At 37.8% G+C, this 17,090-nt stretch overlaps 1 protein-coding gene across 1 annotated transcript; it reads right to left on the bottom strand.

Moving 5' to 3' along the window:
• Positions 1 to 458: 458 nt before the first annotated feature.
• On the bottom strand, positions 459 to 4,184 carry LOC581217 (protein BTG1). The gene has a single exon (XM_781229.5). The coding sequence runs from the start codon at positions 3,712 to 3,714 to the stop codon at positions 3,184 to 3,186; it is 531 nt and encodes a 176-aa protein (XP_786322.2). The 5' UTR covers positions 3,715 to 4,184; the 3' UTR covers positions 459 to 3,183.
• Positions 4,185 to 17,090: the final 12,906 nt, after the last annotated feature.

Raw genomic sequence — 17,090 nt, 5'->3', positions numbered from 1 at the left:
AGAAAACAGCAGTATTTGCCATATTGTGCCCAGCTCAAACCAGGAGGCCAATATCTCCTTATCAATGGCTCTACTCAACTACACAATCCTTTCACACATAACCAAGCGACACACCCACTTAATATAAGTGTAGTAATTATTCTTGTCATAATTATACACACTATATTTATTACCACAGGATATTGATAAGAGTGTTGCTAGACCATATCATTTTTTAAGGGGAGTGGAGGGAGAGTTGGGGCTGATGAAGTGGATAAGCAAACAAAACTGCCAAGAATCTTCTAACAAGCAAAGAACAAGGTCCTCCAAATGTCCACAAATCCAAAATCTGAACAAAGATACCCCCCCCCCCCAACTTTCAAAACCCCTCAATATGAATACTCATTCACACTAACATGAAATCAAGCTTACAATGTACCAGATATAAAGCTTTAAAAATCAACAATGACTCTAGGATATTATGATGCATGAACAAAATAGTCTTTAATTTGAAGCTTTCCATTCAAAAAACAAAGTCATCTTTTAACAAATCTGTACAAGGTCAATTTTAATATACAAATCCAACTATTTTTATTACAGAACTGTAAAAAATATAGGTCACGCGTTACTCTCACTTTAATAGTTACACGCCATTGCACAATACAAGTGACCTGTCAAGATCCTTCAACGAAAGGGTGGAAAAAATTCTCAAAGATCTACAAAATATACAGTACATGTCAGAATAAACATTACATATTACTGCTTCATGTCATAGTCAAGGGAAAAATCAGGTCAAAACGCCTCGGTCTCGCTCAGTAAACAGCACCATAGCAACTTGAATACAACGTAAGGTACTTGTGTGATTTTTTTTTCTTATGTCTTTACTGTTTTGATAAAAAAATGATTGTGCATGTCAACATAAAAGGAACATATATTGGTACATGTATTTCAAAGGGGCATAAATGCAGTCATACATAGTGAGCACAATGATAGAAGGGTGTACAATTGTATTTGAAAAAAGCTTTGAGGCGGTGAAATGGTGAACAGAGCAAAGTCGAAATCTGCATGAGTGTATGGTGCAATAGTACCATACATTTCTGTGATAAGAAGCTATGAGATACGGCACAGATACGGGGTGAGCACACACAGCCATTGTTATAGGGGAAGAGGGACGTTCTAGAAGAGTACAAAGGGTAGGCAAAAATACAATAGTTACCTAGAGTGTGTATTCAATATGGTGTACATGTAATTGATGAAGTGGAACTGCAATAAGGAACAGGATTATCATTGATGAGTTATCGGACTGAAATGTTTTTGTAACTTGGTAACCATTCAATTAAACCTTTGAGTGTATTGTAATTGTAAAGAATGCAAATCAATGAATGTTGTATCTAATATTCTTTGGCAACACACCACAGGTAGGATTCATTTTTGTAAGTGAAAACGCCTCTGTGGATTCTAATTTTCAAGAGAAAAAAACAATTACACCAGAATATGGTTTAAAATAGGAACATCCTCATTTTGTGGGAAGGTGTAGACCGATTGTATTGAAACACCCCTTGAGTATGGTGTAGTTTGTTAAAACCAATTTACCTCATCACAGCAAACAAATTTGGTATAAAGTCAAAACTCCAGCAGTGAAATATTGAAGAAAACAACAAACATTATGGCTTGAGTACTAATTTAGGTTATCATTTCCTTTTTGAAGTAAAAATATACATGTACATACATTGTACTTAATTCTTTCTTTCAGTACACTACTATGTAGCCATTGGATTAATAAAAATAATTGAATACATGTTCTAATTTACAAGATATTGATGCTCAAGAAGTACTGATAAATTGTTAATTAAACCAATTTCAGAACAAATAATGATTTTTTGAAGAAATTAAAAACAATTGCCCAGCTGCTTTTCAGGCTTCATTACATGTCCAAGCCCTTCAAAATTAATGCCATAATTATTCCCATTTTGGCAAAATAAACAAATTGTAGGGTATTTGACATAAAAATTACAATGAAATGGATAATACATTAATATGATCAGCTCAATTGTTGATCTGTACAATTGTCGATAAGAAGACATTGATGAAATAACACTTACAGTGCATTGCACATTATATCTTTAAAAATGTATACATGTAGAAGGACATTGAATTCCAAATCGGATCATCTTAAAAACAGTGTACAATATTCCACAAATTGGACAAAATAAGCAATTTAGAAATCTTTCCAAAGCCATAAACTTGCTATTACTGTGCTAGTAATACTGATCTTGTCCATAAAAACACTTTAATAGTAGGCACATTGTGATGGGGAAAGTTCTGAGTTCTTGCACATGTTCAAATTGCCATTTGGTACTAAGTACATGTATGTATTTACTTTCATTCAGCAACATTTTGATAAACAACCATCAATTGTAAACAACCAATTACATTCTTCATTAATTTTACAAAACAATTCCTACAATCAAATGCGAGACCAGCTGGCAAATGAGAAGTTGTTTTTTTAAAACTTTTTTTTTCTGTATTCCAAATGGAATCGGTCATTTTGAGATACATATAAACAGTTATACACCAATTATGTTGCTGAAATTAAGTTCCAAATATGAATTCTTGGATGTAAAATTTGCAAGTACTTTATCAGTAAAGGCCTTTAGGATAGTTGCACAGGCATTGACAAGCCAGTGGATCTCTCTTTCTAGCTAAAACAATTTACCATTGCATGAAACGTGATTTAACATCTGTGTGACAATTTTCAAAAAGGCACATTTAGATCAAGCACCATTTCAGCACTTTCCTTTCAATTCCCCCCTTTTTCTCAAAAAAACAGAAAACGTGTGTACACAGAAGTGGACGGAGTACATACTACTAAGAAGATGACACACATAAACAAGAATATTCATTAATGAGTTGACAAAGAAATACGTTACTAATGCACAGTAGTCTTTTAGTTTCATCACACAAGTTTGATCTTGTTTGGAATATAACATAAATCAAGGAATGTGGCTCAAAACACAATCTTTAAAAAAATTGTAGAGACAGTGAAGAAAAAAGAAAAAAAAGCCAATGACTTTGTAGTTAGAGACATGTCTGTTGCTGTAGGTGAAATGAGTTCTTGCAATCTCGAAGCTCCTTCATCGTATTCAAGGTGGTTGCTACTTGCTATCGCCGAAAGTCTGTTCGGAAGTCGTTGAGGTCGAGATGTCAATGGAAGGCAGGTATCGGGCTATTGAAATTGAAGTCGTAATCAGCTGCACTTGTGCTGAAATGTTCCTGAGAGTACTGTGGAGGCGACGATGATAAGTCACTCATGTTGGACGACGAGGACGATGACGAATCTTCGTCGCTGCCATCGTAGAGTACGCAGATGGAACCTTCCTCACCTATCCTGTAGGAGACCTCCGAGGGATCGATCCAAACGGTAAGTTCGTGGGGGAGGAGGTTGTAGAGTGCTTCGTGGGACATGCCTACTGCTTCACCAGCTTTACCTACGACAGGGTCCATACCGAGTTGGGTTATCCTCACACACCTGTAAGCACTGCCTTTGAAGGGCTTCTCTGGAAACCAATGGGTATCGAACTTCTCGCAAAGACAGTTCACAAGAACACGGCTGAAATTGTCCACTAGAGCAGGGTCAACATTTCTGTTGGTGGTCTGTAGTAATCTCGCCACAAAATTTACTGCACTATATATTTCGCTTTTCATTGTAGGTGGAAGCCCCAAACCGAGATACATAACTTCTTGAAATATAAACCAGTCTACACTAACTCGCCACTACAAATGGCTGGACTGTTCTCGATGATCTTCGAATGGAAGTATGAATCAGAAAATGGCAAAATGTTATTGCGACATAACCAACTCCAAAATTCCCTAATCAATACTACCGTTTTTCCCTGAGCGGGATAACAAGCGTCGCGTCATATACTTGTTGCAAAATATATGTCTCTTTCGGAATATATTCCGTTTTTTCCTGAGGTATATTGTCGTTCAAACTCAAAGAGTAGATTGTTCAGATGATTTTGGAAGTCTTCCAGTCGAAACATCTGCATGGAACATGGAATAAAGCTGGAAATGTTGGTGATTTAGGCGATCGTGATGCCTTGTGTTGCTTGTGTCGCAGGAAAATGGCCAATGCATGGAAAGCGAAGCGAGCTTTATTATGATGACCACACTAGCGCGAAGTCCCCCAGCGAGTTATTTTTTACCTCTCGATCTCGTCTATGCAGGATTGTATGCAAAATAATAGGGGTACTTAAGTGACGTCAGTCGCGTCGGATCCTAGTAGCCAATCAGAAGACTGTTGTGCAGGGTTCGTGATCAGTCTCAGACCCCATAAATAGGCATATTGACTTGAGCCTTTAGAAAGCGACGACGTCATGCAAGGTCGATACCAAAGGCTACTCATTCATGGCAAGCGCGAGCGTCAGCTGATAGGCCGCATAGAGCAGACATGATCGCCAATATGCATTTCCCACCGATCTATAGCTTTGTCTGCATCCTGATTCTACGACAGGACAATAGTGCAATAGTGTATGCTCGAATGGGTCTAATGATATTTCAAGGAAGAAAAAAAAGTTTTGTTTCCTTTCTGCCCTACAACCTCTTGATCTCGCTTGCATTTGGGTTTGTTTACGTTTGTACTCTGTTTGTGGACGAGCCCATATGGCCAGCCCATTAATTTTTTGCTTGAAGATAGAAAGAGTGGGTAATTGGACGCGGTTTCATGATATTGCTGATCATAACAAAGCTTTTATATTAATAACATTCCACCAGACGAAATAAACGAGTGCGTTTGTGTTCGGGATGGGGGTACGCCTACATAATTATGTGCAACTTCTAAATTACATGCACTTATGGTAGTACATGTAGTTGTACACGAAATCAATGCAAAGAAATATTGTACTGCCATTTCAATATATGCCATAGTAACTAGGTCTCCTTGAATGAAATATTAAAAGGAATAGAATATCGGGAAGTCCCTATATTCGTTCAAAGTGACGGGGATCTTAAAGCATTTCAACTATCAATAATTCAAAATGACGAAAAATTATATGAAATCATTTGGCATAAAAAAAAAATTAAAAAAAAAAATAATATAAATCATTAAAAAGAAGTATCCCAGACTATCCTATAGTCCTGGCTAGAACGTCCCATAACGTTTCTTTCACTGGGATATTATTGTATCCGATCTGAAGTTTAATTGGGTTAAACTAAAAGCGATTATTTTTCCAAAATTATTTATAACAATCGCCGTTGGAACAAAGATTCAAGACCCCTGCATAGGGCTTAAAGGGAAATGAGAGAACAGAACATCTCTCCGTGTCGTAAATAATGGAACAATACAAACATCTAAATGCATGGATATGTCCATGGTAAATGTACACTATGCTTTAAACAGGATATGCCATATATTATCTACATGTATCTATTATCTACATGCCGACTGTTCACCTATAACACTACAGGACGCGATTCGCAGCCCTGGCCCATCAGCGATCACAACATGTGGGATCAAATCCTTGTATAAAACTTTACTACGCACAGACACCTGCCATAAAAGTTAACTCGATGCCATGAACACAAAGACAAGGTTCACAACCATTGATTGATTTTACACCCCATGATGGTCTTCAAGGCCTCGAAGCAGCACTTTCCATGGAAGGACGAAGAAGAAAAGTCCAAAGTTTACCCTGCTGATCAAGATAGCGTCACATCTTACATGAAAATAATAATTATTATGTCACACGATGACTTTTGATTAGGGAAGAAAGTAGCTTTTAAAGTTATAAACATAAGTAATAATTGTGTAAATAACTCACGCAAAATGTAGGCCTGTATCAACCAATGGTACTTTCAGTGGTATTTCTGAACAAACATTTTATTCATAAATTCTCAACACATTTTGAGGTTTGATGGCCTAATTACACGAAAACATTTTTTGAAGAAAACAAAGAGAAGAAATTGAAAAATTACATGGGCCTACCATAACATAATACCGTACGTCATTACTAAAACATTATGGCTTACTGACATTATGATTGTTGTCATGTATCTGTTGTGTACCTAGAACATTGTGTTCAAATAAAAAATGTTCTTCATTTTTGTGAAGCTGTTGTGACTCTGCCGAAATCGCATACTCACACATCCAGTGAGTTGCCATGCCAACGCTGGTGACCTGTATGAACCTATGGGCCAAATATTATTACACTGCATGAATTGCACGCCATGAGTGAACTAGAGTATTGCTGTAATGTAGACCCTTTCTACATGTACCAGGGTCCATTCCAACTCCCTGCTGCTACTACTTTACGACTATATAGCACTAAACTAATACTTGTCATAAATGCTATTTAGGCCTATAGTATATCACTAATCTTGATATTAGTTGGCGTATACTCGGTAACAATGCTTTTATTTGAATGGGGGGAGTTTGACGGCAAGACAACTATTTGCACAAGGCGACTATCTATATATTTCCAGCCAACACAAAAATCATTTAGTTTACAAATAACAAATTAATGGTAGAATTCAACCCGGAGGTATAGTTCATCAACTCTTTCATTAACATGTTGATTATTAACGAGCTTGGCTGCATCGTAACAAGTACTTCCCGTTTCTTCTCCCCGTATTATTAGCGAGAAATCCTTCATAACAGCCTTCCTTCCCAGAATAACGTTACGAGTCGTCAGAAGCTCGAGGGTGTGTAGTGTGCAAATAAAGAGTTTCCAGCCGATGAAGGAATGACAGACCATGGACCTAATATAATAATGATAGGTCCATGGACAGACCTATAAGTTCTAGAGCTTTTATTTTGTTATATCATAGACATACGAGCGACATGATAGTTTCGAGAGGTTAAGGCCTTTACATCATGCAAACAAATAAATCATAATGACATTGTTATGCAATTTTAATCGTCCTCGATCTTTATTACCTTATGATCACAATTATTGGTAATGACCACAAGTCTAACGTTGGAATCACAAGGTAAACCATAATTGTATATATACAGGCATATTATAATGATGCATCTCTATATAATTACTCGTGGGAATAAGTATTGAGCGCAGAAAGTCGTTGCCTTGACAACAAGCATAGATGGCAGTGGAGATTAGGCAAGTAGATTTTCGGGGATAAAAACCTGGGGAAATTAGCATTACAATCAGAGTTCATGAGAAAAGAGTTGTCACGTTTCGGAGCATAGGTCTCCGCTTTGTTGTGGAATACCTGATGCTGGCGAACCAATCACAGTCTTGTTGACAAGGAGGAACCAAACCAGGGACTGACTCGACCGCACGAGCACACAAACCGCAATAATTATCCCATTATCCACCAATGCCCCCCCCCCCCAATCAGAGCCCCTTCACGATACCAAACTCTCATGTCCCAAACACAAAGGTGTACACAGATAGACTGGTTTCCAGACAAAATACTATTTTCGGTATCGTGTTCGAAAATGGCTCTCTAATTATTACCTAATGGAGTGATTATTGATAATTCACTTACATTCTCTTTTCCAAAATTGAGAATATTATCCTGCCGAGTTTTTGTATATATATTATGATTTGAAAACATCCTTTTCATAATAATTATGAAGGGTATCATTGTCTGTAAAAGAGGCTTCCATGCATAATACAAAACAAAAATCTTTCTCGATATCTGGAGTCTGGCCTGGACTGGGGTCAGTCAGTCAGCAGGGAGTTCGAATGGTCAGAGAGCAACAAAGAGCAGAGTAGAGGGCGGGCAGGCACCTGGATCCAATATGAAATGATTGTGATATGACCAACAATCAAAATGGTCGAGTGTGATATAATACAATACTGCAATCACATGCCTATATACAGAGAGAGAGAGAGAGAGAGAGAGAGAGAGAGAAATAGGAAACACAGAGTTAAAGATAAACTTGAGTTCTGGTAAAAAAAGAAAATGAATTCTCACAGAATCTTAGAAACATTACACTGAATGTTCAAGATTACAAATAAATGTCATGTGCCAAACAATTTTGGAAGAAAATGTATACTGGCCGAGTAATGAGCATAGAAATGTAAGGAAATCAGGGTAGTACCAGCCCCGACACCATGTGTGTTGTCCCATATACATCTATCTGTGTAAGTGATTGTTACTTTACCAAGACTCTGCCAAATTTATGATGATTTTGATGACTCTAGAACCTTGTATTACACACCATTACGTACATGCTATATGATCAACTTTTCTGATCCATTCCACACCTTTTCTTTCACAATGCAATCGCATTACCAGTACTCAAGTTTATCTTTAAAGGGAAAGTCCACCCCAAAAATAAGTTTGTTTCGATAGAGGCAGAATAATAAGAAAATCAGGTGAGTGAAAGTTTGAGCAAATTCTGAATGAAAATAAGAAAGTTATGAATTATTGAAGTTGTGATCAATCAAATACAAATTGGCAACTCTGTGACTTATTATACGAGCTCTCCTTCATTTGCTTTGTGCATAATATTCCATAAAATCATGTTTTCTTCGTTATTGATGACGGAATATATATTTGTTCCTTGCAGGGGGAGTATAGAAACATATTTGCAATTATTATATTTAGGGTGCATGTATGGTTGAAATTTTTCTTGAGGGAAAATGAAAATTTTAGATTTTTTTAGTACTGAGCAAATGGAAGTTGAGCTCGCATGATACGTCATAGAGTTGCCAATTTGTATTTGATTGATCACAACTTCAATAATTCATAACTTTCTTATTTTCATTCAGAATTTGCTCAAACTTTCACTCACCTGATTTTCTTATTATTCTGCCTCTATCGAAACAAACTTATTTTTGGGGTGGACTTTCCCTTTAATTTGGAACCCTGTCATGATTGAATCAATCGAACCTAACTAGCAAAGCAATTTAACTATCTTTGTATGTGAATAGTAATGATTAGTAACCATGATACAAACAACAATATTGGCCTAATATAATATCATTCATGATAACAATAACAATATTGGTATAAGAATAAGAATAATAACAATAAAAAATGATGATGATGATGATATTATAGTAATAATGTTTTAAAGGCAATGTAGTCACGTGTTTTCACGTTAAAAATAATTGAAACGGGGGTTTTACTAATCATTTTTCACCAATTCAATCGAGGACCCTGTTGAAAGCAAAGTATTATAGGGTACTCTAATTAATAAGAAACCATGCAGGGGGGCATAGGTAATTGCCGAGGCCAAGGGTACTGCCACTTTCAATCTGCTTGAGAAAAAGCAAAAATATAACTCCTTCATGATCGACACTAGTTCAATACACCCCAGTCATGATTATAATATTGACAAAATACCCATAATTAACATCACTGTACTCTTGGAAATGAAATCGCATAAAATCTTGATGTCAATGAAATTTTACAACAATACTCTCTAAAGTATATAAACAAATATTCGGAGAAGAAAATTATTGATTGTACACTATAATAATTGTGTACGCTATTTCATTCTTACTGGGCAGTGTGTTCATAATAATAGTAAGTGTTGAGTTCATGTTTATTATGAGGCTACCGTGGGATCTGCACCTAAGCTGCTCTCATCCAGGAACTGGCGCATCCATATCCAGGCTCTACTCAGGGCTTTAGAATTCAAATCAGAGTCTGTGCTACCAATAGGATACCTATTTCTTTAAAAGTATCGAAGTCCGTAATTGTGACATGTTTATGCATAATAATGGGGATGTCGACATAATCATTGTTAAACTTTTCTGCTCCAAGCTCTTGACAACAAGCTTGCCTGACCCCCCCCCCCCCCCCCTCCCCACCTCACCACCCATCCATTCTATATCAACATCTCAACGAGCCTCGGCATGCCGGACCCCCTGCTGTTGCCCTATTCAACCCCATTAAAATGGAATACGAGCTCGTCAGACTTTATCTGAAGTTCATTGGTAAAAGCCCCGGTCACACCTCTCCCATATAATCGCAAGGACAATGGGTTGTATGAAAGGAACCCGCTCGACCTTGCGACAATTGTTGTGCCTCTGTGTTTTCTTATACACTGATCAAACTTCATCCCTGGACCCAACACTAACCTAACCTAAAACCTGATTGCAATCTTATCACCCTATAAACCCTGTTTTTTTTACGACTTAAAGCCCGGAGCAATAATTATTGTTGCATGTCGGACCATTGTTATTCGCAAACTACTTTCAATCGGTCTATAAAAATTTATTATGGAGAGAAAGGTATAGATCTTAGAAATTGCCACTATATAACCAGGGACTTATCCCAAGTCCCTGATATAACCGATCGTTTCAAGAGAAGATTTATTGTGGTAAATACCCGGGGTAACTTTCAAAACCCCCATACTTTGGTGAACAATAGTTTGGGAACTCTCTCATTCTTTAGAAAATAATTAATGTCCCGCGAAAAGGAATGCCCTCCGAATCATAATTTTTTATGAAGAGAAAAAAATTCAGCTGAAAAGTTCTGACGAATCTTTCATGCCACATCCCCCCCCCCCCCATTTCCCCATGATCCATATAGGCCTATTTAATTTCTGTATAAGGTGCTTGTAATTTTCAACAAGATTGAAACAATTTCTTGTCATTTAGTTTTCTTGAAAATCACTATCATAACTATAAGGCCTATAAACCAATTCGCCTAAACTGCACGACCTGCCTTTGCAAAGAGCTTTTAGACGGTTTCTTTCACGAATATCAGACCTGACCACTTTATACTGCTTATCGTTTTGGGTGAGATGTGACCCGACCCTTACGAGGAAGGGAAATATCGTTGGGTAGTCTGTAAGCACAGACTTAAATTTGATACTTAAACACAATTCCATAAGGTCTTGGGCAGAGCCTAGCTGTTTCAGTTTCTAGTTGTGTCAGAAGCAGATGTAATAGAGCCTATACTTTGCAGAATACCGTGCAGTATACATATTCTTATATTTCAGACACTACGTCAAACGCACGGCTTACAAGGGTTTGTGTCCGCAGACTACGTCAGCAAGCTAGAAAACACAATCAGGTGTTTGGCCCTATGTTTGGGTTTGGTATCGTCCGCATGCAATACGAGAGACCACTGACTGACAAAAACAAGCATGAAGAGAATGACCCACCGAGTGGTGGGCGTTCCATTCCGAATGCGGCAGACATGATCATTCCTCGTATACTATTTGTAGCAGCTCTTTTTATGAGTTGTGTTGGTGGTAGTTGTTATAGAAATTATGGAAATGTTTAATTCGGTAAAGAGAAAGAAGATCTTTGGTTTTAATGACCACTCATTTTCTATCAGATCATTGATTTCAACATTAGAAGCCACGACTCTTTGAAGCCCAATGAAACTGATGTAGAATGCGTAGTAGAATTGGCCTGATAAAGGTTTGTACGTAATACTATTCAGTATAGTACGTGTAGTGGGCTAGTTGAAGAGGTTGGGACGTAAAGAAAATAAATTATGTAAGCAGTCACGACTCACGACTCTTTGTAGTCGAAATACAATTACAAAGCCTGTACTACTACTAACAGTGATGTAGGGTCGCATGTAATAAAAGTAAGCCTATATACTAAAAGTAGGCCTACTAGCTTGTCAAAAAAGTACAAAAAGGTGGATAGTATTGGAAATACATGACTGTATTAGTGTACGGTTTATGTGTTAGTTTCGTTGTATATGCGTGTAATATGGCAAATGTTGCTTTGTAAGGCATGCACAGTTATGTACATGTACCACATAAACCGCATAATCGTTTTTTCCTATCCATTGTTGTTGTTTATGTTTTTGCTCAAATTAAATATGACCAGTTATAAAAGCGAGTATTCCATTTTTGTTGACGCTGATCGAATTACATTGCAATATTTTGGCACATTGCCAATTTCATTGGACCCACCCACCCTGCACTGCACCGTACCCGTCTCGTATAATCGTATTATGACGTCATGCGACCTCCAACACACACACTGCCAGTCAGGATATTGGACGGGTGAATTCCGAGTAAAAGCACTATTATGTGTGTCTGCATGCATGTCTGCTTGCGTGTAATCGAAAAGTTTCTGTCCTTGTATTGATACTTAGAATCGGATATGGAGTCAAATATCAACAATGAAAGCGATACTTATACTTATCCATTTTCTTTTCCCGTTCTGAAATCTTTTTTTTTATCATATTATAATTTTCCATTTTCAAGAGCGACAAGAAAACCTTTCTTTGAAAACAATATTATGATCATACCCGGAAGTTGCGTGCCATCAACACATCCAAGTAATTTTGTAGGGAAAAGGGAAAAGGAAAATTACAAGAACGTGTATATATATTCCCATGATAGCAAGGGAATTTTATTCACTCGAAAACATTTATTTTTCATGGGCTTATAACTTTATATCAGGCAAAATAATGACATTTTATTGTTTTGTTTTGTTTATCTGTCTTTCTTTTTTTGTGGGGGGGGGGGGGGGTCATGTGCCCATTTTCATAGATACTGTTTGATGAATACAATCGAGAGGAAAACGTATACATATCAGGACGATTTTGATTTTAATCTCTTCTGGGGGGGGGGGGCTAGGGCATTTGTCCATTTTCTTTCCCATTCCTTTTCACTTTACTTTTGTAACATACATTTCTTTTGTCTGCATGAGCAAACTATTGTTGTATAGATACCGTGGTCAGTGCTCCACTGCCTAACTCCTAGAAAATCTGTTAATCACTTGATGAGATTTTCTCAAAAAGGTCTGCCCCATTTGATGGATACAGAGCCCATTTAGTCCACTATCGATGTTTCTTTCTTCAAAAACAAGTGTCGACCGAATGTTACTTGGGATTACCATAGAAGCGTTATTTCTCTGGGATTACTAAGCACTGCAAGAGTAATCGGATTATGCTGTGCATTTCAATGGACCTAAAAGCTAAAGGTTTGTTTCCTGATGAGTGAGGTCAACAACAAGAAGAAACTTGACGTTGGGGTCAGTGGGAATACGCAATATTATCAGACAGGGGGTAACACTAAAAACTGTGTATGATAATTATGCAAAACCAAACTAGTAAATGACTGAAACTGTTTTAACTGCGATCCTATTAGTTTTTATCGTATCACAAAATGTATTCTAAATACAATATATTAACGTTTAACGTTTAACGTATGTTTTCGATTTGTTTTTAAAGATACACAAGTCATGAGGATTCCGACTACACACCCCTTCATGTAATTATGAAACAGTCCATTGTAACAACACTTGCCGATTCTCCAAACAGAGCCCCCCCCCCCCCACTCCCATTATTTCTATCACAATGTCTGGCTAATAACAGTAAATCTGATTAAAAACAGGTGTAGGCCTCGGGGCCAATTATTCAAAGTCTCAAAAAGCAGTCATGATTCTTTTAAGATACCATTAACCCCCTTTTTTGTAGGGGGTGTTACAATTCATACATGAAAGAAATATATTCGAAATGATATCAATTCGTGAAAAAATTCCTACTAAGTTTGTTCTGCGATGTCGATGTCTCTAAAAGGACTTTTCATTTTATAATGTCTAAATACTTGTGGAGGGCATTTCAACAGGTCATAATTATAGAGTAATTTGATGCAATTTAAATGTGAATAAAATATTTGATTGCGTTTAACTCACAGCGAGTTAGACGGTATGCTATGATTTTTACCTTGTAATGTTACTCGCCGACCCAGCCCATATAAGAAATGAGCAAAAAAATAAAAATAAAACTATTCACAAATAATCATAATAAACACAAAATGATGAACCTAACTTAATATTCAACCAGTTAAGAAAAGAAATTGTGTACACGCTTTATCCAGCGAGAGACCTCAGAACTTCAATCAACAAACATTGATCCTCCTTAAATTGAAAATATTGACATTTCACCATAAGACACTTGATTGCAAAACCCCTCTCTTTTGGTGAATAGTCGGCACTCCCATTGTTATCGGAAAGCTACAAATGGAGTCTTTTCTCTTGATTCTAGAAACGCCCAACACCATACCATCACTGTCCATTGTGAGCCCTTGCATTGTGCAATCTATACAACTCCTTATTTGCTCATACCATTTGTTTAGTTTTATGTGGGGTCACTGGACCGTACGGCAGGTGTAATGTTATCATGCATTGTTAGTGACGATGGAGAAGCGTCGCGAAAATATTTCTGATAAATGGGGGGGGGGGGGGGGGTGTCAGGTGAATTTGCCGACCAGGGGCTGAACATTTCCCAACAAGCAAAGAAAATGAAGGTCATAACAGTCATGTTGAACTTTATCTACTGTCTAATATGCTGACAGATAATTCTTAATGGAGGGGAGGGATATGCAACAACCCTACACCCCCTTTAACGACGCCCCTGTAGTAGCGACCTCAACTGGGCGGAACGTCTGTGATTCAGAAACGGTGTTGACTAATTTAGTGTGGAAAAAGTTACGCACCGGCAAAACCAGAATATTTCCTCTATTATTCTCTCAATTGTTGATACATACCCTTACAAGAGCCAACCACTCCTCTCCCCATACAGTGCATGGTTCATTCTAATTTTTGATTGCTTACATTCTCGAGGAATAGGTAATATCTTATTTATACAAATTGGTGACTGTACATATGGAAACTCCCCAAAACTGTTTACCATACATTGAGATACTCCTTATCAAACACAATCTCACTCTCAGAGGTCAATTTTATTTGGTGTTGGCAAACTACTGATAGTCAATGTTAAAGGTATTACAAAGTGTTGGTAAAAATATTTAATTCATCTGAAACTCTTTGATGTTATAACAAGATGCTATATGAATATCTTTAACCAATCTCCACCGCTGAAATACTTGCTGATCCCATGCCACCTTAAAGTACAGTGGCGTAGCGATCGACGTGCCCGCCAACAAACCCCTCCCCACAAAATCTCATGGAGAACAAACGGATAGAGGAAAAGACAAGGAAAGAATTAGCAAGGCAATGACGTTATGATGGGCCGACATATTTTTATATTAAACCCTCACAGGCCACTGCCTTTCAATAAATGGCTTATAGCTTTCGCATTTTATGAGAAAGATTCACGCCCCCCCCCCCTCAACCCCCCTGCCGCACTGATGTTCCCTCGGTGGCTGCATGGTCCCATGCACGTAATGGCACTGATAAATGATGGCACTCACTTGCAAACTGAAGAAAGGTCACTGCCACTAAAATTGCTTCTCAGGTATATCAAACTTCTCTTTTCTTTTTTTCTCCACCCCCGCCCCCCCCCCTCCCCCACCCCCTCCATCATAAAATTAATTTTCTTCCTTTTCGTGAAAAACGAGAAAAGGAGAGTTCACGGTTACCGTAGTTATGGGAACCCAACATCAAGTCGTAATATTGTTTATGTATTGTTTGTCTATCTCGGCTTCGGGCATACATAAATAATACCAGGGTCATGACACCGTGACGTATGTATGTTTTATGGCCCATTGAGCGGACGTGACAGAACTCGGCGGCTTGGAATAAAAACGAATTGTGACGTATCCAGACCTTCGCCACGGGAGGGGCAAAATATCTTAGCATACGGGGGTCTCTACATTTCAGCAAGGAAACCTCCAGGGGCACTGCTTTGAGTTACGAAGGGGAAGGATACCATCCCTCCCAAAAAAAAAATGGGTAAAAAATGGAAAAAAAACGAAAATAAAAGAAGAAAAAATAGAAGGAAAAAGGGGAAAAAATGTTTTGCTAAGGAAATTGGAATTCAAATCTATATTTGGTGGATTGAAAGAGTCAAATCTTAGCAAATATGAAAACCTAAAAATGTGGTTCTTTTCCCATGGTTATAATCTGTCAGGAGGGGCTCCTGTTCTTTTAAAATAAATGCGCTGGAGCATGAGTGCTGACGTCTGCTGTTGATCGGGAAAATAACAGAGCGAATTGGACTTGTCTGTTTGTATAATGACGTACATGTAGGCACAGCAGCTCGATCTTTACAATGTTTACATGAATAAACGAACTCGTCAGATTGTCAATGGTGCCTTGTATTTATTCGATTTGTGCGAACTTTGGTACAGCAACTGGGCATATTCACATCCAGAACGATGCATGTTGTGTGAAGTTCTTTCCTTCCTTGCGTCAGAGGCGCAGAGTGTGAACAATACAAATGTGGGGGCGTCCGGGCCGGGTGAGCTAGGGGTTTTGGGACTAACCATGGTGGAACTAATGCTAGGGAGCATAAACCGCGCCCAACAAAAACTTTCCGTTCCTCACTCGTTTTAGTCCCCCTTTCTATCTTTAAAATAGTCAAGCGATTGGGACGTGTAGGTAAGAAAAATTAATGGTTACACCCTCACCCCTGTATAATTTTTTCCTTTTAGAACTATTATGTGTCGTGTCAGGAGTGAAACGGAAGATGATGAACCCAAAGCATGAATTGTAAAAAGAGCAATTTTATTGTTATCACTTAGCCAGCGCACCAAACTATCCTTCTGAGAATTCGTTATCTATACCTTCTAATGTCAAAGAACGATATCGCCTGGAGAGGAAATTCATAGAACCAACTGTTGGCCCCATTCCCGAAAGTATTTTACTTCATGGATATTATAGTCTCACCTCCCTGGTGTCAGGAAAAAGACATGGGTTTGGTGGAATGTAGGAATTTTATGCTCCCCTTGTTGCTTGCATTCTGTATAGGTTCATGGAAAATGAAGTACGAGATATGAACAAATTATACAATCGGATGTTAACCAACATCTGATGGCAACAGCTGCAGGAGTGTTTTATTTTTGGCACAAAATGATCGACATCAATCAATTAAAACATAATGGAATTTGACGGAACTCACGGAAGGGTGGGCTGGTGCATGCCTTGATATCATGAACCGGATAGAATCGACATTTTGTTTTTAGAGATGATTGTCATTGTCATTTAGCAAGGCGAGACGGAGACTGACACTTTGAAATCGAACTCCTCTGTATGAAATCACGATCCATATCTGCATGGAGAAGGCCAAGTAAAATTGAGTCCTAGTTTCTCGTCCGAATTTTTTTGAGAATGGTTCCATTTTATTTGATATTAGATTTTTTTCCTGAACATACAATGCAGCAGGATCAGTTTTAAGACCAATCTTGTTTGATATAATTTCCTTTCATTCATACAAACTCAAAAGATGCTCGAATATATATTAATGAGTTTTGTTAA

Source organism: Strongylocentrotus purpuratus, unplaced genomic scaffold (genome assembly GCF_000002235.5).
Source record: "Strongylocentrotus purpuratus isolate Spur 01 unplaced genomic scaffold, Spur_5.0 spur5_scaffold_6, whole genome shotgun sequence".
In the NCBI taxonomy this organism is placed as follows: domain Eukaryota; kingdom Metazoa; phylum Echinodermata; class Echinoidea; order Camarodonta; family Strongylocentrotidae; genus Strongylocentrotus; species Strongylocentrotus purpuratus.
The sequence above is the reverse complement of the archived record's forward strand: the minus strand, read 5'-3'. Positions and strand labels throughout refer to the sequence as shown.